The sequence below is a fragment of the Mus caroli genome, unplaced genomic scaffold, assembly GCF_978045245.1.
Source record: "Mus caroli unplaced genomic scaffold, Mus_caroli_1 scaffold_7, whole genome shotgun sequence".
In the NCBI taxonomy this organism is placed as follows: domain Eukaryota; kingdom Metazoa; phylum Chordata; class Mammalia; order Rodentia; family Muridae; genus Mus; species Mus caroli.
Genome location: NW_028227262.1, coordinates 97,484,907 through 97,506,863, shown reverse-complemented (window position 1 = coordinate 97,506,863; position 21,957 = coordinate 97,484,907). Strand labels below are relative to the sequence as shown.

The following is a 21,957-nucleotide window of genomic DNA, read 5'->3' as shown; positions in this document are numbered from 1 at the left end:
TCGTCTCAGCTCCAAACTTTGTCTCTGTAACTCCTTCCATGGGTGTTTTGTTCCCAATTCTAAGAAGGGGCAAAGTGTCCACACTTTGGTCTGCGTTCTTCTTGAGTTTCATGTGTTTTGCAAATTGTATCTTATATCTTGGGTATTCTAAGTTTCTGGCTAATATCCACTTAATCAGTGAAATCAGTGAGTATATATCATGTGAGTTCTTTTGTGATTGGGTTACCTCACTCAGGATGATGCCCTCCAGGTCCATCCATTTGCCTAGGAATTTCATAAATTCATTCTTTTTAATAGCTGAGTAGTACTCCATTGTGTAAATGTACCACATTTTCTGTATCCATTCCTCTGTTGAGGGGCATCTGGGTTCTTTCCAGCTTCCGGCTATTATAAATAAGGCTGCTATGAACATAGTGGAGCATGTGTCCTTCTTACTGGTTGGGACATCTTCTGGATATATGCCCAGGAGAGGTATTGCGGGATCTTCCGGTAGTACTATGTCCAGTTTTCTGAGGAACCGCCAGACTGATTTCCAGAGTGGTTGTACAAGCTTGCAATCAAGGCCGGGTGTGGTGGCGCATGCCTTTAATCCCAGCACTTGGGAGGCAGAGGTAGGCGGATTTCTGAGTTCAAGGCCAGCCTGGTCTACAAAGTGAGTTCCAGGACAGCCAGGACTACACAGAGAAACCCTGTCTCAAAAAAAAAAAAAAAAAAACCAAGCTTGCAATCCCACCAACAATGGAGGAGTGTTCCTCTTTCTCCACATCCTCGCCAGCATCTGCTGTCACCTGAATTTTTGATCTTAGTTATTCTGACTGGTGTGAGGTGGAATCTCAGGGTTGTTTTGATTTGCATTTCCCTGATGATTAAGGATGCTGAACATTTTTTCAGGTGCTTCTCAGCCATTCGGCATTCCTCAGGTGAGAATTCTTTGTTTAGCTCTGAGCTCCATTTTTTTAATGGGGTTATTTGATTTTCTGGAGTCCACCTTCTTTTTTTTAAAGATTTATTTATTTATTATACATAAGCACACTGTAGCTGTCTTCAGATACTCCAGAAGAGGGAGTCAGATCTCATTACGGGTGGTTGTGAGCCACCATGTGGTTGCTGGGATTTGAACTTCGGACCTTTGGAAAAGCAGTTGGGTGCTCTTACCCACTGAGCCATCTCACCAGCCCTGGAGTCCACCTTCTTGAGTTCTTTATATATATTGGATATTAGTCTCCTATCTGATTTAGGATAGGTAAAGATCCTTTCCCAATCTGTTGGTGGCCTTTTTGTCTTATTGACAGTGTCTTTTGCCTTACAGAAGCTTTGCAATTTTATGAGGTCCCATTTGTCGATTCTCGATCTTACAGCACAAGCCATTGCTGTTCTATTCAGGAATTTTTCTCCTGTGCCCATATCTTCGAGGGCTTAATCGTCTCTTATCTGTAGAACTGGAGCAATGTTGCCTGGGTGTTAGAGAAGAAGAGGCTAGGCAGACAGATAAGGTTGGAGCTGGGTCAGCGGTCAGGGGTCAGGGAGAAATGGCCCACAGAAATCAAAGCGTAAATACACAGTGATTGGGTTTTTACAGACCTCATGGCCTGCTTTCTCACGGAGTGCAGTCAGGATAAGTTACTTTAAATTTTTAATTCTACTCCTCCTGCATTTTCTTTCATAGCAGATGTAGTCATTAGGCCCAAGAAGTCATTAAAGTGTTTAATAAGGTTATTAAATTGACTAACAGCACCTTTGGAAGCCATTTCCATAGGAAATCCATATGATTCCAGGTATGGGACATGGGGCTGTCCTCTGTGGCGGACAGCCTGTCAGCGTCTCGGTGAAGGATGGCAGGCAGGTCGTGAGGGATGCGTCTAATTAAAGAGATTATAGGTGAACCTCGGCTGTCTGGGCATGCTGTTCGTAGCTGGAAGTGTGTTGAAAGTTCACTAATTCCTACTAATTGCAGGGTGGAGGAGAAGAGGTCCATCCAAATTGTGGAATATTTTAAAATAAATGCACGTTTATTACATTCGGGTACATATTTTAACTCCAACTAGGCCAACAAATTGTTGCCCTGCACAAGTCTTAGGGGACAAAGTTACTGAGGGTGTCAGAGTGATTTTTAATGATTTCTATGTAAATAGGCGTTTCTGAAGTTCTTCAGGGTGTTTGAAGACAGTTGGTTGTCATAGATCTTAAACACTTCACCGGTTACCTTCCATGGTTAATTGGCACACCTTTGGAGGATGGGATGGGTAAATTAAGATAAACTTGAGGCTATTTTAGGGAATAACTTAATTCAATGATAAGTGGTGTCCAAGAGGCCAGGTGGAAGAGGTTTTTATTTCAGCTCAAGTTTAATTTAGTTTTCCCCATGAAGGCAATTTGCTCATTTGTGCAGGCACCCGCTGATTGGCCGACTGATGTTGGTAGAGATACTGAAGGTGTCAGGCATTCTTGTCTTGAAAGCCGGCCCAAGTTGCTTATGGTAGGATCCAGGAGAAGAGGCCCACTGGTTAGTGCCGTCCAGCACTAGGAGCCAGGGAGCAAGCCACTCTCCTAGGACAGTCAAATAAATCACACCAGGAGAGATCTGACAAGCAAAAGCCAGAAAAAGGTTAGGGTAGGAAGCAGAAGGAAGAAAAAGAAAACGGCCTGGCTTTAGTAATCCAGGTAGGAAGACCAGTGTTCAAGGGCATAAATGACACAAGGCCCTGTTGCAATCCTGGAGTCCTCTGCCCAACTTCAGGCAGCTGTTAATGGAGTCTTGCTCTCCCCAGCAATGGTCACCACTTAGGGAACTGCTGGGAAGCAGAGCCTTGTGTGAGTCTTTAGCTTTCTGTCCCAGGAGACTGTTATCTGTGTGAGTCAGGGTGGGATGAGGGGGACTGTTGCCCTAGGGAGGATTTAGGTACACAGGAAGAAGGTGTGACAGAGTGGACCAGTCTGTGGCTGGAGCCTTAAGTCAGAGAAATCTGGGCTTGGGAACTGAGGTGTGTGTTGGGGGAGCCTGAGTTAGGATTGAGAGTTCAAAGCCAGTTTGGGTTATGTAGTGATCCGGAGGGAAGGAAGGAAGGAAGGAAGGAAGGAAGGAAGGAAGGAAGGAAGGAAGGAAGGAAGGAAGCAAGGAAGCAAGGAAGCAAGGAAGCAAGGAAGGAAGGATGAATGGATGGCAGACAGGCGGAAGAAAGGAAGGAAGGAAGGAAGTTAGGGAAGAAGGAAGGAAGAAAGGGAGGGGAGGTGGGCAGGCCAGTGTGACCATGGTGATTTGAGACAAGGTCTCTCTGTAGCCCTGGCTGGCCTGGGACTCACCATGAGGTGATTCTACTCCTGAGTGCTGGAATTAATGATGTGTACTGATAGACTTGGATTAAATTTTTAAATTTTTCTCCCCCTCCCAAACCCCATTTCTTTTTCTTGTACTGAAACTGGTTTTTCCCCTTCATTAACAAAGCCTAGATTAGATTTTCTTCTTTCTTTTCTCCTCCCTCCCTCCCTTCCCCTCCCTTTTCTCCCCCCCCCCCTTTTTCCCTGAGTCAGGGCTTCTTTCTCTATGTAGCCCTGGGTGTCCTAGAACTTGCTTGCCCATAGACCAGGGTGACCTTGAATTCAGACATCCTCCCGCCTCTACCTCCCTGTGTACCTGACTTGTTTGGAACTCAGTATAGGGCCAGGGGCCTTGAACCCGGGACGATCCTGCCTCCACCTCCTGAGTGCTGGGATTTATAAGTCTGAGCCTCCGTGCCTGACTCCCACTTCTGCTCGCGGTGCTCGAGGCCCTGCCATTTCAATGCTGGCCCATGTTTTCCATCTCTGTTCATGTGTGACCCTGAGTGGTTGGAAAGAGTTGGCTTATGCTCGACTCATCGGAGAATCTGTGCCTTTTCCATGGAAAACTGGCGCTACCAATACCCTCTGTGGGAATGTGGCTTCCACGGGACACGCTGACTCGGAACCAACCGTCCCTTAGTCCTCCACTAGGCACGGTGCCAAGGATGACACTACTTTTGAGGGCCAGTGAGACTTAGAATTTCTTTTAAAATTAGAAGAGAGAACTTTTGGGTCAAAGAAAGACCCGTAAAAGCCTGAATGGTGCGGAGCCTTAGGTGTGCAGGGTTGGGAGGCTGGGATGGGGGCGTGGTCTTCTGAAGGCTTGCGGTCTTCTCTTCCCAGTCTATTTACTTGTTGAGATTGGATGTGTGGTATAGCTGTGAACCCTAACTCCCTGTCCATCACTCTCTTCTCTTCCTTTATTCCCTCTCTTTCCCCGTCCTGTTGACCAAGCAAACATAGATTTATTGATTTATTTGTATTTATTTATTTATTTATTTCAGGATGGGGTTTCTCTGTGTAGCCCTGGCTGTCCTGAAACTCTGTAGACCAGGCTGGCCTTGCCCCTGCCTCCCTAGGCCCCTGAGGGCGTGCAGTGAGACTTCTCAGATGCAGGACCACAGGGTGTGCTGCTTTCTAACACAGACCTGCTGGATGCAGTGTTACTGTCAGCAAACAGGAACTGCCTCTCAGCTTTTGAAAAGTCTCTGAGGGACTGAGGGAAACCTCTTGTTTATTATCTGAGCAACAGCACAGAGGTCTGTCCAAACCCATGGCCTGCCTTCCTCTTCTCTTTTGAATCTTTTTAAAAAATTTTAAATTTTTTGTGTGTCTTTTTTTGTTGTTGTTTGGTTTTTGTTTTTTCTTTGTTTTGTTTTGTTTTTTGTTTTTCGAGACAGGGTTTCTCTGTGTAGCCCTGGCTGTCCTGGAACTCACTTTGTAGACCAGGCTGGCCTCGAACTCAGAAATCCACCTGCCTCTGCCTCCCGAGTGCTGGGATTAAAGGTGTGCACCACCACGCCTGGCGGTGTTCTTTCTGTATGTATATCTGTGCACCACAAGCACGCAGTGCCCAGAAGACAGGGTCAAATCCGCTAGGAACTGGAGTTACCATGTGTGTGCTGGGACGCCAGGAAGAGCAAGAGCGCTCTCTCCAACTCCTTTCTTCTACTCTTACTATCTTTGAAAACAAACACACACAATTATCCACAATGTATTTTTTTTTTATGTGTTTACTTACTAATTTATTTTGTTGTTTTGACTTGGACTCTGGCTCTGTGGCTAAGCCTGGCCTGGAATGTATGCCCCACCCCCACGCCTCTGTCCCTCCAAGTGCTGGGGTTGCAGGTGTGCCCTTGTGCCTCTGCTGTAGAAAACGTCCCCCTTGCTCAAACACAAAGATGAAGGGAAAGTGACTTGATGTATAGAAAATGTAATTAAAAATTGTGGGAGAGAGGGTGTGTGGCTGGGCTGGGCAGTTTCCCTGTCCCTAGTGCTTGCTTTTCAAAAGACCTTTGTTACTTCTCTTTATTTGCTAGACAGGTCCTAGGTATTTGAGGTGGTGTTAGTAACTGTTGCACTGAAAAGCTGAGACAAATGGCAACTTACTTTTCAGAGTATTAAGGACCAGTTTCAGAGCTATCTTCTTGGTTCTCTTCCGGTACCCTTAACGCACAGGTCACAAGCACTCTCCGCTCAGTTTTGCATTATTTAGAAGTTTCCATTTGTGGCAACGTGTTTTCTGGACTCTGGTGACACCTGATTCATGGTCTCTACTTCCTTCTTTCTGAGGGACGGCGAGCACACTGGCTGGCACCTCCAGTTCTGTCCGGCTCCCTCCAGCCCTTCCCACAATCCTGACACTGTTCTTTGTTCCCGATGCCCTTACAGGAGTTCGTGAGTGTGTGGGTCCGAGACCCCAGGATTCAGAAGGAGGACTTTTGGCACTCTTACATCGACTATGAGATCTGTATCCACGTGAGTACACAGCCAGTAGGAAGCAGGTTTTCGGGGGTGAACATTTTATGAGACAGAATGACACTAAGAACCGAAAAACCTCTTTAGCGCAGAGAACTGGGTCGGGATGATCTGATCGTAGCTGAGTTTGTATCACAAATGAAGCAGGAAGTGGAAGAGTTGCTCCTTTGAAGCTCATATTGTTCTTGTTTAAAATATTAATATTTCAATACTTATTGCCTTTACTTATAAAGATGTGAATACATTAAAATGAATGGTTAAAGAGTATAACTTACCAATGGTATTTCTTTGTGATATTATATTTCTTTTTTAAAAAATATGTATGTATGTATGTATGTATGTATGTATGTATATGTATGAGTGCTCTATCTGCATGTATGCCTGCACGCCAGAAGAAGGCATCAGATCCCAATACAGATGGTTGTGAGCCACCATGTAGTTTCTGGGAATTGAACTCAGGACCTCTGGAAGAGCAGCCAACGCTCTTAACCACTGAGCCATCTCTCCAGCCCATGACATTATATTTCAAGATAATATATTATTTGGTAAATCGTAGACTTTGAGGGAGTATAGAGTTTTGGGGACAAGAGATACAGTAGTAACCATTTTAGATTAATACATGGTAGTAGGTTTTATTATAGCATTTTTTTCATATGTGCCTTTATACTTTGTCCTATTTATATATAGAATCAGGAATTTGGAAATGACAGTGTACAATTAGTTTGCCTTAGTCTAGACTTTGAGTCAATAGTACAAAGAGGAAGCAACAAGAAGTAACATTCGCCCAAGTGGAAAGAATACTGAACCATGAGCTTCCGAAAGCCTGCTTGGTGCGGAGTCTGCCGTGCTTAGCCTGGACAAGGTCAGCAACCTGTCCTGCATCGAGCCACGTGGAAATGTCCTGCGGCAGCTATACTGCGACTCCCACTGCTGCTATGCAGCAAGAGCAGCAGAGTTTGTCTGTGTACCCCAGAACTCCCGGAAAAGACAGGAGGCAGAGCAGACCGGCCCCTCCTGTGCACCGGGGCCGTCTGCTGTATCTGGAAATGTGTCGAGCACAGGCATCTGAGGGCACAAATGAGTTAACATGTCGCGCACCATTCAGTGTCATCTGCATAAGGGGAGTCTGAACTCCACTCTACATCTTTTTCCTTCAAGAGTCCCTAATTTAGAAAACAAGCTAGTGTAAACACTCTGCCCTGCCTTGCCTTGCTTTTCTCTTCTTGCGGTTATTTTCTAAGCCACTGATGTTGTTATTTTGCTTTTGTTTTACGCAAAAGCTCACACCAAAGGTGCATTCTGTGTGCAAAGTTATCAGCATGTAAGGATAGGCATTTGGGCTGGGGAGATGGCTCAGCAGGTAAGAGCACTGGCTTTTGCAGAGGACCTGGGAGCTGAGGTCCCAGCACTCACATGGCAGCTCACAGCAGCCGGAACTCCAGTTTCAGGGGGTCCGGCCTCTCTTCTGACCTCCCCAGGGTTCTGCAGGCACTAGGCACACAGACATATACTCAGGAGCACACACATACCCGTGAAATTAAATGAATAAGTATTTTTAAAAAGGAATAGACGTTTGAATCAGATGTGGGGGTACACACCTGTGACCCCAGCATGTTGTGGGTAGAGGCAAGAGGATGGGGAGTTCAAGGTGATTCTCAGCTCTAGAGTGGAGTTCGAGGCCAGCTTGGTCTACATGAGAACCACCTGTCTCAGTCCCTTTAGCCCTCCCTGCCCAAAGGAATGGGGAAAAAAAGAAAAAGACAAAGAAAAAGAATAAGCATTTGAAACAAAATGAAAATTTTAAATAATTTTAAGTATTTAATTACTTCTAAGAGTGTTTGTGGGCCTCATCACATACTTCAGAGCATCATGACATTTGCTTATTTTCAGGAGATAACCAAATACAGATTATTTGGTGCTATATGATATGAATTCAGAAGCCTACACATGTGAGCAAAAATGCTGTAATAAAACCCACTCTCATGTATTAATCTGAAATGGTTAATACCATATCTCTTTGTCCCCCCGACAATTCCTTCTGTGTTCTGGTGTCTCTCTGAAGTAATACTCAGTTGACAATAGTAAGTCTCTAGGCTTGGTGATGGCTGAGACAAGCGTGTGGATTTAGAGGGACTGAGCCAGTCAGTGTAGACCTGCTCCCGTGGTACAATTCACAGCGGGTAGGTGAGTGAGGCTTTTGGCTAGCCTCCATTAGTTAGCTCTGAGGGCATCTGCTGGGGATCCCTTCACTCAAATGAACCTCAAGGGATATGATACTAGTAGTGATAGAGCTGGCTGGCCCTTCAAGTATCTGTCCCTGACCCTGTCCTCTGGCTGAGGGGCTCACAGATGGACCTTATTCTGGTATCAGCATCAGGTGGGTTTTTGTTATCAACACCCACAACTGTGTGCCAGGAAACTGGATTTAAATGGGTCCAGCTCACACTGGCGATGTAAGAAGTCCCTGTGGTGGCCAGGTTCTCTCGGAGGAGAGGACACTCAGAGGGTGGACCTTGTTAGGGCCTGCTGCCTCGGTCTCCAAGGAGTGCATTAGTCAGGCAGTTCTGGGCTTTGAAGTTGTCCCTTGGAGTGCGGTGAGTCCCTAGGCCTCTCCGGTAGGTTTTGCTTCTGTGGCAGAGTAAGTGGCTGGATGTAGTACTGTGGCCTTTGCAGCTGAGTCTCTTGACCTCCCTGCATCCAGGAACTTTGCCCTATGTTTCATGGGGACAGCTCATGAACAAAATGTACACAGTAATTTAGATTTCCAAGAAAACGGCAGAACTTCACTGGCAGGGTAGGTTTTGAAATAATGAAGATCTTAGTAGCAAAAGTTAATTTCTCATTTAGCAATGTAATGATTATAAGTGGGTCTTCTTTTAAAGTGAATATATAAAATAGAGGGTATTTTTGTTTGTTTGTTTGTTTGTTTTGTAGGAATGGTTGAGACTTTACACAGGATCTTACTCTATAGCTCAGACTGCCTGGAATTCACCCTGTCGCCCAAACTGGCCCCAAACAGGTGGCAGGCAATGCTCCTGCCCCAGCTTCAAGTCCTTGGGTTATAGATGCGAGCCACCACACTCAGCTGAGATGGCTTGTGTTTTGAATCTAGCAGACACAGCTGTTTGTCAGCTTTGTGGTACCCAGAGGGACCGCCTGCTCATTCCGGGTTTACCCAGAGGAGAGGCATCATGGCTTAGCCTAGGCTGGGGACTTACACTTGTTTGTTTCCCAAGTCTGTCTCAGGGCTGCTACAGGGAAACAGACAGCTAGCTGGTGACAATGCTGTCAGCTATACCTGTCAGGTGCTTTCCGGTCCTTTTCCTGTCCACCCTGTTTGCCCCACTCAGGGAACTAGAGCTGATGTCATTTTCCTGGAGGAGAACCAGGGCTGACATTTGCAGATGTCTGGGATGCTTTGTGAAGAGCCGCAGGAAGTCAGTTCTGATCCACAGACGCCTGGACTTGGGGTTAAAAATGCAGTAGATGCGCTTGAGCATTGTGCATTTTAGGGCTTGTGCGTGTTTATCATGATGGGATCTCACTGTGTAATCCAGGCTGGATTTGAACTCAGTCCTCCTGCTTCCTGCCTGAGTCTGAGATGACAGGGTGGGCAAACATGCCCACTGGAGTTTTCCTTAGTTGATCCGTCTTTGGAAACAATGCTTGTCGTTAGGAGAGCACAGGCCTTCGGGAGTCTGGCCATGCCCACCCAGGGCTAACACTGCTCATTCATGTCGTCGTGGCTTCTCTGGGACTGAGTCTGATAAGCTACATGAAAGATTTTGCAGTGCACACATAAATGCACACACGTCTCATGGCTTGCACACTACTTAGAGTAGTGAGGGTCACATCATGATATATAATACATATAATAAGAAAGTGCTTTTCCCCCTTAGGTGAGGCTCACGTTTTTTCTCTTTCTATACAGACAAATAGCATGTGTTTTACAATGAAAACATCTTGTGTACGAAGAAGGTATAGAGAGTTCGTGTGGCTGAGGCAAAGACTTCAAAGCAACGCATTGCTGGTGTAAGTGACTTACAGTTTAAATTTCCGGGAGCCATCAGCCTAGTTCTGAAAGTTGATAGCGTTAAGATGCGTGAGGTAAGCACAGGGCACAGGCATGCTTCCTCTGTGCCTTCTGCATCTGAATTTAATATCCATCTCTTGGCTTTACCAGCCTTTATGGATATTAATCGCGAATGGCCCCCAGAAGTGTTTGAAGACGTATTCTCCTTTAAATTAATATCACACGACAATAATTAGGTGATAGCTGTGTGATGATTATTACCGTGCACAGCACGCATGCCTTCACGCTGAGCGATGTCTGTAGCTAAGTCACCGTGATTGGTGATCGACATTTTTCTTTCTTTATCAGACAATTACCAGAACTTCCGTCTAAAAACCTATTTTTCAACATGAACAATCGCCAGCATGTCGACCAGCGCCGCCAGGGCTTGGAAGATTTCCTCAGAAAGTAAGTAAGGGCCTGCATCAGGCAAGGGATGTGCACAGAGCGGGTCTGTGTGGGAGATGATAGCTCTGAAAGACTGCTGGCCACACACATTCATAGCCTGAGTTAGAGCGCCATCTTGTGGCTGGCATCGAATGGTACAGATGTGAACAGCGCTTGGAAACAATGCATGCCTGAATCAGAATAAACACATGGTCTCTTAAGAGCACAGTAGATACAGCGCCAGCTTACACTTCTGAGGCAGGAGGATTTCTGTGAGTTTGAGGCCAACCCAGGTTTTGCAGTAAGTTCGAGGCTATTCCTTGTCAAACAAATATAACAAGTAAATATCCCAAAACAACAACTAACCCAGGTAAAGCAGATGCAAGTTACGCAGGAGTCTGGCCGACAAAAGTCTCCCAGGAGATAAGCATGCCTTGTATTTACAGGAAGCACTTCTTTAAAACTAGCTTCAGATACAGCAGTTAGAACAGCCTGGACGACCCTTCTCTGACTGCATGGCTCAGTTCATCTTTGCAGAGGGCCATTTGTCAAGTGCGTGTGTCGTCTGAGTGGTCTCAGTAGGTTGACTCCAGTTTCTGCGGTGGGGCACGCTTCCACCCTTCCACGGGAGCTGCCTGGAGTCCAGGCCACCAGAACTTCCCGTTGTCTCACCCCCTCCCTAGAGGCCTGACACTCACGGATTTGCACACAGATGCTGAAGCTGGGCTGCTGGGGTTCAAATCCTGGGTCTGCCACTTAAGTAGCTGGGAGTCAGGCAAGCCTTTTCCTTTCTCTGGGCCTATGTTGTCCCCTCTATAAAACAGGGACAATGATGGCTCTTCCCCCATAAGGGCCAAGGCAGGTAAATGGGCTGAGGCCTGCAGAGCACTTAACATAGTGTCTGACAACCTAATTTCTGAGTGTTGGCAGTTATTATTATTTTAGTACTCAGGGCTGAAACAGCTGTGAGCGTGTTTTTCCATCTTGTAGACAAGGAGACAGGCGAGTACAAGTTAGAGGCAAGGCCCCAACTGTCCGTTCTTCTGGTGGCTTTGGGATCTGAAATTATCTCCTTTTGAGTTCACTGAATAGGACCCCGAGCTGCTTTTCCCATGTGGCTCGCTTATAAAGGGCCTGGGTACTAAGTATGCACATGAATATTAATATTTGTTTCTATTAGATTGGCACGGTGCCTTTCCTTCCAGGAGGTCCCTAGGACACGCAGAAAGCCGGGAGCTGATGAACTGAGGACAGGGAGGACTGACACTGGAGTGACCCCTGTGAAAAGCCCAGAGGAGCTGTTAGATGAGCTGAGGCCTCTGAAAACATCACAGCAGGGTCCTTTGTCATGTCACAGGTGTGACAGAACAAAGTGCTGGTCCAGACTTTCATTATTTCTCCCTTAGGGACAACTGGGTTTATATTATTATTATATATTTATATATAAATAATATATATTTATATGTTTTAATAATATATTATTTAAAAAATATAATTATTTTTATTTCATGGATATTCATGTTTTGCCTGCATGCATGGCTGTGTGTGGGTGTCAGATCCCCTGAAACTGGAGTTCTAGGCAGTTGTGAGCTGCCATGTGGGTGCTGGGAATTGAACCCAGGTCCTCTGGTGGGGATCAGCCAGTGCTCTTAACCCTCGAGGCATCTCTCCCGCTCCTAGGAAGAACTCTGTTAACTGTCGTCTCTAAGGTGCCCAGCGGCCAATGGCTCTCCCTTGAGATGGCGCTCACATTTGCAGAGCAGCCTCTATACTGGAAGCTGCTCTATGGGAGCCACAGTGTGGCCTTGTGGCCCGAGCAGGAGGGGGGAATCCCATAGGCCAGGCTAGCCCTGGGGCTGGGGGTAGGGAGTGGGTGGGCGCTGTTGGGCTATTGCAGGTTCAGGGACAGCAAGTGTCTGTGTTTATGTCACTAGGGAAATGCAGGCCACTGATCACTCCTTTGTGGCTGGCCTTTTTAAAGTGTCATGTCATCTAGACTGGCCTCAAACCTGTGTACTGGAGTCTGGTCCTGATTGCCTGCCCAGATTGGGATTACAGGTGTGCACCACCGTGCCCGGCTTCCAGTGTTTGCTCCCTGCAGTGCTTTTAAGCCCTGTGCTTTGACAGTCCTGTGCCAGTATCTGCTCCCGTGGGGGCTGAGCTGCTGCAGAGGTGTTGTGTACTGTGTATTGTTCAGCTGTTTGTTCATTGGCTTTGCCACATGTCACAGAGGAGAACATCCTGCTTCGAGAGCTCAAGGAACTTGGGTCTCCCATCAGCCCTGGCTCTTGATGTTTTCCAAGCCACGGAACCCAGGCTCTTTTTTGAGTCCCTTAATTTCTTTGGTTGTCTGTGGAACAGAGTGGTATAGCCAGAGCATCGCTCTCCTTGCTGGGAGTTGTGTTGTTCAGACAGTTAACTGCCTGGAAAGGACTCCGAAAAGGACGGCGCTGACCTTTCACCCAACAGCTCCGTGCCAGAGATGTAGGCACAGACACGTTATGGGACTGAACAGAGAGCCTACACATTATTCATCCCTAGACACATCCACTTCCATTTGGGAGCCCTTGGTGCTGTGTCTGAATTACTTAAAATTTGCTCTGGGTGCTCAGTAGGTAAGAGCATGCACTGCTCTTGCAGAGGACCCAGGTTCAGTTCCCAGCTCCCATATGGCAGCTCCCATCCCTCTGAAACTCTAGTTCCAAGGGACTCAGGCCACGCCCAGCCTCCTTGGGCACCTGGCATGAACATGGTACACGCACATACATATAAGACAAACACTCTTACACATGAAGTAAAAATAAGCAAGCCTTAACAAATTAGATATCGATTGTCATCTTAGGATCAAATCACGGAGCAGACAGCTTTCTTTTGGTACTCTTAACTATGGCACAGTTATGAGCATTTATTTCCAACATACACAAAGATAAACTGAAGAGATCTAGTTTAAAAGTGAAAAAATAGAAATAGAAATAGGTGCATGTAGTCAATTGTGAGGATGCGAGTTGGGTCCCTGGAACCCCTGGAACCCCGGCGGTGAAGGAGAGGACAGATTTCTGAGAGTTGTCTTCCGGTCCACACGTTTCATCCTGTGGCAGGCACCCCGGCCCCCGCCCCCGGCCTCCAGTCAGGCACACAGAGTAAATAAATGATGGTTCCACTTGGCTTTGGACTGGGCCCAGTGGCTGAGTGATACAGGTGAATTCTGCGTCCTGTTCCTCTGCGCAGCCCTCCTGTTTGGTCCGGTTTGGGCATGAGTGACAGCCATCCATGACTGGTGAGAAGCACTTAAGCACCGTCCCTGAGCACACCGTGGTGTCCCCTCTGCGGCACTGACTGCTTCCGCATTATGTAGGGTCATCTGGCTGCAGCCAATCCCTCATTTGGTGTGAGGCCTCTGGAATCAATAATAGTAAAGAGGACATATGCCAGTTACAGGCTATAATAAGCATAGAATTAAATTTGATTTTTATGTAAATTTTTAAGTTGTTAAAATTCCACGAAAGCAAAATATCTCTGCATATGTATGCGTGTATAATGTGAAATGAAAATTTCATTTTAAGGTCATTTGTGTAGTAATATATACTTGATACAGGCACAATGCATATTCAGGCCAACTACGGAGGAGGAATTGGAGACTCGTTTCTCTGATTGGCTGTCAAAGAAGAGCATGAGTTGATCTTGTCCAGGCTTGAAGTTGTAGGCGCTTTGTTTCAGTACTTACCAGTCTTGGCTGGTGGGGTGGGCTTGTCTCGCTGTACAGACTGTAGCGAAGGCAGAGGTCCTCTGTTCTGGGCACTGCTGTGTTTAAGATCAGCAGAGTGGCCACTGGCAGCTGAACTGGTCACCGTGACTGTGAATTTTCAAACATTCATTGTCCCCTGTGACTGTAATTTTCTTTTTGTATCCGTTCTCCTAATTATAAGCCGTAAGCGCTTATAATAGCAACAGAGACATAAAGTTATAGATTGGAGTTATAAGCTCGTAAGTCTCCAACTGTGATAGAAGCCCTACTAATTTCCTAGGTTTAATTGCTATGAACGGGAGCCAACTCTTGTATACGGAACGCATCCTGGTGATAGCAAGCATAACCCGCAGTTAGACTGGGAGTTTACATAATCCGTATTCACTTTTCTGTGGTTTCAGGACAGCCCAGGCTAACCTGGAACTGCCTATGTAATGGAGGATGACCCCAGACTTCTGACCCTCCTGCTTCTACCTCCCAGATGCTGGCTCTATTAAGTGTTCGCCACCACGGCTGACTATGGTGGGAAAGCTTTTTTTTTTTTTTAAACAAAAGACACATACACACAGGCACGCACACAGAAACGTACAGAGAGAGACCCTCTCCACAACACACACACACACACACACACACAATTTTTTTTATATATAAATCTTTATGTTCAATAGAGGGCACCACAGCATAGATTATGGATATCTCTGAATGAGACTTTGGAGGTTTAAATGATTTCGCTCTTGGTGAGAAGTTAAGTAGGCTGAGCTAACTTTCTTTTTTCAACATCAAACCACTCTACATAGACGTGTGCAGGGAGCACCGTCTGTATGGATAGGGAGCACCGTCTGGATAGGGAGCAGCGGATGCAGGGCATCTGTAGAACTAAGTGATTCTGTAAACTGCATTGTTCTCCAACTGAATCACTCTGTGACACGCTTGATAAGATCCCACGAAGGAAAACTAGATTTCACGGCGTCCAACTCGGAGGAAAAGCAGGCCTTGTTTTGTCTACCTTAGTTACTGTGGGGAGGGTGGCAACTTTTAACTAGCATTGTAAATTTATTTTCAGAAATTCCTTTAAAATTCTGTAGGCTGATTTGTGAAACTCCTGTTATAAAGGCTTGAAAATTACTACAATTATTTATTTATTTACTTACTTATTTATTTAGAGATGGTCTTACTATGTAGGCCAGGTTGCCCTAGAACTCACTACGTAGACCAGGCTGTCCTTGAACTCACAGAACTCTGCCTGTCTCTGCCTCCTAAGTGATGGGTTTAAAAGCATGTCCCACCATACCCAGCCTATGCATTTATTGTTATGGAGGCGTCTATCAACTACAGTTGATTGATTGTTTTACAAAGCAGTCTTTATGGCTTGAAATTGATTTTCCACTGTTAGGCTTTTTGGGGAAAATGTGGCACAGATATGACTACAGAGAACAAAGGCTCGCTCTTCTGTTACGGTTGTGGGCATGACATTGGCAAAGCAGTGTCACTCAGAGGAGGCACTGGTGCCCTCCGGTCCTCCCAAAGGTCACATTTTTAAGATTAAAAATATTTATTATTGTTGTTGTTATCATTGTTACTTGAGATGGCCTCACAGTGTTGTTCTGGCTAGCCTGGAACTTGATTCTCCTGCCTCAGTTTCCCAGCTGGGATTATAGATCTATAAACACCACGCTGGTCTCTAAAGACTTATATTATAAATTTTATATTGTAAACTATCTGACCGCAAAATAAAAACACGAATATATCCTAAAGTAGTTTTTTCTTTGTTGTTTTCAAATTCATACCCAGGCAAGCTGGTTTTGCACTCTCTCAGGGCCCTGTGAATTCAGGCAGGTCAAGGAATACTTTTCTTTCTTCCTATGGGAAGCGCTCTCTCAGTTCTTCCCCGTGTCCTCCAGGTGGCAGTATTCAGCAGAAAACTGGGACCGGAGGAGCCTAATGTAGAGTCAAATTGGAAATTGAATTATAGCAGAAGAAAAGGGACAGTAGCCTTGAGGTCTCCATCAGCCTGGACTCTGATCACTTTTGTTTGCGGTACCCATGTGTTAGGTACCCAGCGAGTTAATAACAGCACGTGAGCCATTCAAGGCTCAGTAGAATTGCTTTAGACATGAAATAAAGCTGAAATGAATTTGTGTCCAATATCGTTGCCATTAGCGTACATTACTTCTGTGCTGTAATGCCTCAAACCATCTAAAATCAATTTTAAAGATCACCCATTATTTTATAGAGAAAATAAAACACATTTCCAACAGAAACAAAGCCGTATGTACAATCCTATGAACAGCCATTTGTCCTGTGGCTAGTGGGTAGCTACCAACAGGCTCGGACGTCACAGCAGGGTCCGAGTTCATATCAGGGGCTTGTTGCCATAAAACTCTCTCCTAATTTGAGTTATTTGGGACATGGTTAGAAAGCATTTGTAAACGAGGAAGATAGATTTTAGGGCAGAGGCTTTACTATGTGGCAAATGCACCTTTATCGTGCAACAGGGCCGTGTTCTGGGAGAACCAGGACAGAGGGCACATGGAGTTGAACACTTAGATTCTTTGCTGAGATTTTCTCTTTGCAAAGCACAATACTATCGCTTTTGTTCCCCCTTCCCCTCAGATTACTTCGTAAGTCTGTTGAAGCAGAGGGGATGGCTGGATTTTGCATGTTTGTAGACATCTGCCTTCTTCAAGAACTAACTGTGTTCTGTGGAAGAGAAAGATGTGGTACTGCGATGTGCTTGGTATTTATCGAAATTGCTGTTCATGACCAGGGGAGACTCACTTTTCTAGTAACTTGTTTAAACGTGCAGGATACAAGGCAAGGTTCATTTGGCCTGAAATGTATGATCTAGTTTTCATAGTCTGTGTGTGAGGAAATCCCACGTCTGGCAAAGTGACCTGTGGGTGGTACTGTCTTGCCTTCACTTTGTACTTTGCCATTCTAGTGTCTCTTGTAACACCACCACTGAACTGTTAATAGAGACTTAATTATTACACATCAAGAACATTTGCTAAAAGGATCTGAAGCCAGTTTTTACTGAAGTGTGACGGGATACTTTGACCCGATTTCCTGTTCTGTGATACTCCAGAAAAACCAGACATGTAGCTGATGGCATGGATTGGACCAGGCTAGATTCCTGCTGCAGGGTTTGTTTTTAATCCTCCGTCTGGTTCTGGTGTGTTAGTGGAAATGTGTGCTGTCTTTATAACAAGCTTCAGTCTGTCCTGTGGGCCGACTAGTATGTCCTTAGCACCAACTTGGCCTACTTGGGAAAATGCCTTGGGAGCAGGTTTACCTGGTTAGCTGGTTAGCTGGTTACTGTTTTGGCAATATAGAGACGCGTTGCTGCTGAAGATTTTACAGAAGTTTCCAGTCAGCTTTAGGTATTAGGAAAGTCACCTCAAAGGATCTCTTGTCAACTGGTACTTACATACACAGTGCAGCACCAGGCAAGGTTTAAGGTGTAGAGTGTGCTGGGGAGTGTATTGGACTTTTCATATCATTTTAATGATAGTTGAAAGTTTGGATGTTTTGTGTCAGCCTGTCCAAGAAAGAACTGCCGCACTGGTGTGCTATTGGTCGTAAATTTTTAAAAGCAGAATAAATTTTTATAACCATGTAAGCAAAATATTCCCGTAATTAATCCACACGGTCTTCACAGATGGTTTAATTGAAGAAATGTCCTTGAAGTTATTCTTTTAACAGATGTTTTCAGCCATTAGCTTTGTGTTTTTTCTCACCTAAGATTCCAAATCATTGAGTAAAAGTTTAGCATGTGCTTTCCTGCCGTTAGCGGGCAGAGCCCAGCATCGGGGCGAAGTTCCCTAAAGACATCAGTAGTACAGTTTGTAAGGGCTGCCTGCCTTCTACTGATCTCGGCCTATGCCTGATCACCAGTTATTTTTCCTTTTTTTTTTTTTTTTTTGCACAGAGTCCTGCAGAATGCACTCTTGCTTTCCGATAGCAGCCTCCACCTCTTCCTGCAGAGCCATCTGAACTCCGAGGACATTGAAGCGTGTGTTTCTGGGCAGACCAAGTACTCGGTGGAAGAAGCCATTCACAAGTTTGCCTTGATGAATAGACGGTTCCCCGAAGAAGAAGAAGAAGAAGGAGGGAAGAAAGACGCCGACGTGGACTATGATTCAGAAAGGTAGCCCTTTCCCTCTGATTCAGCAGACACATTTACATAACACATAATGTCCATGTGCGGGCACATACATATACAGACACATTTTGCTTTTTGTTGATGTAATAGTAAGATAATGAAAAAATTAATTGACTGAGATTTTATTGAGCTGTGACAGCTCATCATAGTGGTCTTCACACACACCTCCACACTGAATTAATGAATGCAGCAGAAATTCAATTATCTGCATTCTGATTATGTGACTTTCATTTAGTCAGACTTGAATTATTCGCGTTTAAATTATCTAGCTAAAAAAATATCCAACTGCACTCCAAATGGCTAATTAAAAGTCCAAATTTCCTGTCTCTCTTTGTGACTGGAGATAATTAAAGTTCCCCTCTGTTACTCAGGCTTTGAGTGTGTTGTGAAAACCAATTTCCTCTTTTTATTATTTTCCCCCTCTCTTCTTTTCCAGTTCATCCTCTGGGCTTGGACACAGTAGTGATGACAGCAGTTCTCATGGATGTAAAACGAGCCCAGCTCTGCAGGAGTCCTGAGAAGGAATTCTGGGGCTACCACCTTAGGAACGAAATTGTGCCCAGCCAGAAAGAATGCTGGCTCATAATAGATTTTTACCCAATGCCACTGTCAGTATCCCAGGTAGTGAAATTCTTAAAGTGGTGGGTTATTATTATTAGTAGTAGTAGTTTTATGTTGTCTAATTCTAGCCAAGCTTCTGTGTGAAGCTATAAGGTCTGTGAATGCCATACGGCCCTTTATTGCCATCCTATACTTGTAAATACGATCCTGCTTTCAAGTGAAATGAGTTATATGATTATATATATATATACATATATATATATAGGCGTATTAGTAGCATTTAAAGCCAGATAGGGCACCCTTGCTGTGTCAATGAGGAAGTTACTGTAAATACAGTGCTCGACTGAAGCTAGAGTGCAGAGTCACAGCACAGCAGACTGCCTGCCTCTCTGGCATGTGGCTCTTGTTTCATGGGGACTTCTTCTCTGGAAAATACTTTGCCTTCAGGTATTTGATTGAAATATTTAAGAGTATTTAATCTTTCCAGTATCCTGTATCATGTGTAAATGGAAAATGTGTCTTACAAATAGAGATGCACTAAAAAACAAACAACAACAACAAAACAAACGTTTACATCTTAGGAGGGAAGAAAAAAACCAAAAGTCTTTGTAATTTTGCTTAAATTTGCCAGACACAGATTTAGAAATACATCCTCACTGTCCAAAATCAGCTTAAACATTGGCTCTGGCGAGGAGTCATTGTGCAATTAGAATAATATCTTATGATTTATTTTCTGTCATTAAAAAATGTACTTTAAAAAAAAAGTCACCAGGTAGCTTCCATGAGGAATAGCTCCTCACAGTTCATTTTTTTCAGTTAGAAGAAGGTTTTTATGAGTTAATTTTACCCATAAATATTTCAGTAATTTTGGAGTGGAAGTTGGGTTGCTAACATCAGAGCTCATGTTCATGTTTTAAAGCCTTTTCTTTGTAGGTGTCTCTCAGAAGATTGGCTTACCTGGAATAAAATAGCTTTTTTTTTTTTTAAAAGTGTCCCAAAGATAAGATGTCTTGGGTCCACCATGAGCTTCCAGTTTCAGCCGGGGCAGCAGTTTTCCTGGGATAATTAGCTAAGGGCTCCTCCAGAGTCTTTCCACATATCTCTGGGAACCAGCAGAAGGAATTTTCACCTAAGAGGGATAACTTGTTGCTTCCAATGAATGGCTCCCACTCTCGTGGGTGCAAAAGTGGCAGCAAAAAGCAGCCATTTACTTGGGTACTTAAGAGTTATTGTATTAATAAAAAGTTATTGAATTGTCCTTTGAGAGGCTTCTTACTGAGAATTGGTTAAAAAAAGAAACAAACATTCAATTTGGAATAAGAATGACTATTTTTTTTAAAGTTCTGTCTGAAACATTATCAAACTTGTGTAAATATTTTGATTTATGTCTTAGATCCTGTTAACCGTGTCCTCTAATTGTCTTTATTTTAATGCCAAAAGGAAGTGATTATGCAGCTGTGTGTAGAGTTTCAGAGCAAATTCCTCAGCAGTGTAGATGAATTCACATCATTTATGTTTTAATGGCGTTTATTTTGGAAAGCATAAATTGTGACGTCAGTTATCATGCTACTTCTTGGTGACATAATATAACCTTTGAAGTTAATATGAAGTGATGTTTGCTCCATAAACTCCACAGTCACTGTTTTCACATTAAACATGAAAACAAAACAAAACTTTGTTCGATTACTTACTTTACATAGGAGACTATATTTCCTCTGACTCAGACCTAAGGTCTGTGGTTTTTTTTGTTTGTTTGTTTTGTTTTGTTTTTTGGTAATTACTGGTAATTTCTCATTGAAGAGCTCTGGTCCGACTTGGTTTGAGGCTCCCTGCGTTGTATTTGCTCTGCTTTGGCTGTCAAAACAGCTGAGCCCCAGCAAGCGTCTTCAAACTGACTTTTTGGGGTCTAGATAGTTCAGTTTCCAATAGGGCTTTGTTTTATGCTCTCATGTCTGTAGGAAAACAAGTAGCTAAGCATTTAGCAGGTAACTAAGCAGAGGATACATTTAGTGGACTTTTAAATGTGAATTAAGCTTTAAGAATCGCAGTTCTGGCTGTCTTATGGTTTTCAGCCAGCAAAACTCGATTTTTCTGGATTTTTCTGCAGGTACAGCACCTGGAAGGTCATAGTCCTTTGTATTTTGTTTTAGAGTTGGCTTTCTATGTAGCTGAAGGCGTTGGCAGTGAAAGTCAACAACCTGTTACTTAAGACTTAAAAGTCTCCTTTGCTACAAAGTGATTTTCCTTCTAGTTAAAATTTTCAGTTAAAAAAAAAAAAAAAAACCACTAGGGGAAACCACAAATGTTTGTCTTCAATCATTTGTCATTCCTTAAGATACTAAATATATTTTGCCAGAGCTCTTCAGGTCTACTTCAAATTATATTTAACAACAAATACAAACAAGTTATTAGCAACATGGAGAAGTAAAAGCATAAAACTTCTTACATGACATTAAGCATTTAATCAAATTTATTTAGTTTATCCATGTTCTAGCCAACAGTGGCAGCTGGATGTTGTCTTGAACCCAGCTTCTTTATTTTGGGGCTTCTTTAAGGGTTTATTATCAAGTTAAATGTGAACAATAAGGTTTCAGGATTGAGCCATTTTCATGAAAGGCCTAATTTTTTTTTTTAAGTACAAAAATTAAGAAGGCTTATTCTGTTTCTAAATTGTCTTTCTTTTAATATTTAAATTAGTTAGCTGGTGCCGGATGAGTCCAACGCCGTCCTTTCCACCGAGAAAACATTTATTTCAATACAGTTTTGTTTCTGAAGAAAACCATTTCTTAATTTGTTATGAACACATTTTTTAAACGTAAAATGTCTGAACTTAGTTGTGGCAACTTGACATTCATTAAAGGCATAGATACAGTTTTCTTTGCAAGTCAAGGCAAGAAATGCAGACATTTTAATAAATGGAGCTAAAAATAATTTAGCATGTAAAGAAACAATTCCTTTGGAGTTTGATACATTTACAATGGGTTCGGGGCTTTGTTCTTGGCTGGACGCGTTTTACAGTCCAGTCACCACTGTCAGCCCTTAAGTCAAACCCTTTCCCTCTTGCTGGAAACTTCTAGGTCCTTGTTAAAAATAGTGCACTGGACACTAATTTATTTTAGCAGTGAAAACTCTGGTAGTTCATGACCCTTTTCCTTCAAAATTCCAAAGACTCATTTTCAAAAGATAGATTAGAAAAGAGGGAGAGAAGAACACTAAGCTACAAAAATTTGTGCG

At 43.9% G+C, this 21,957-nt stretch overlaps 1 protein-coding gene across 4 annotated transcripts in view; it reads left to right on the top strand.

Moving 5' to 3' along the window:
- The window catches only part of Snx10 (sorting nexin 10), a 53,426-nt gene extending 34,101 nt beyond the window's left edge, over window positions 1-19,325 (top strand). For all 4 annotated transcript variants that reach the window (XM_085840610.1, XM_085840609.1, XM_085840611.1 and 1 more), the window contains 5 exons: window positions 5,710-5,796; window positions 9,728-9,828; window positions 10,178-10,276; window positions 17,929-18,147; window positions 18,599-19,325. In XM_085840610.1, coding sequence (XP_085696736.1) covers window positions 5,710-5,796; window positions 9,728-9,828; window positions 10,178-10,276; window positions 17,929-18,147; window positions 18,599-18,680 — 588 coding nt within the window. In that variant the 3' untranslated portion in view covers window positions 18,681-19,325. The remainder of the gene's footprint in view (window positions 1-5,709; window positions 5,797-9,727; window positions 9,829-10,177; window positions 10,277-17,928; window positions 18,148-18,598) is intronic.
- The last annotated feature ends 2,632 nt before the right edge of the window (window positions 19,326-21,957 follow it).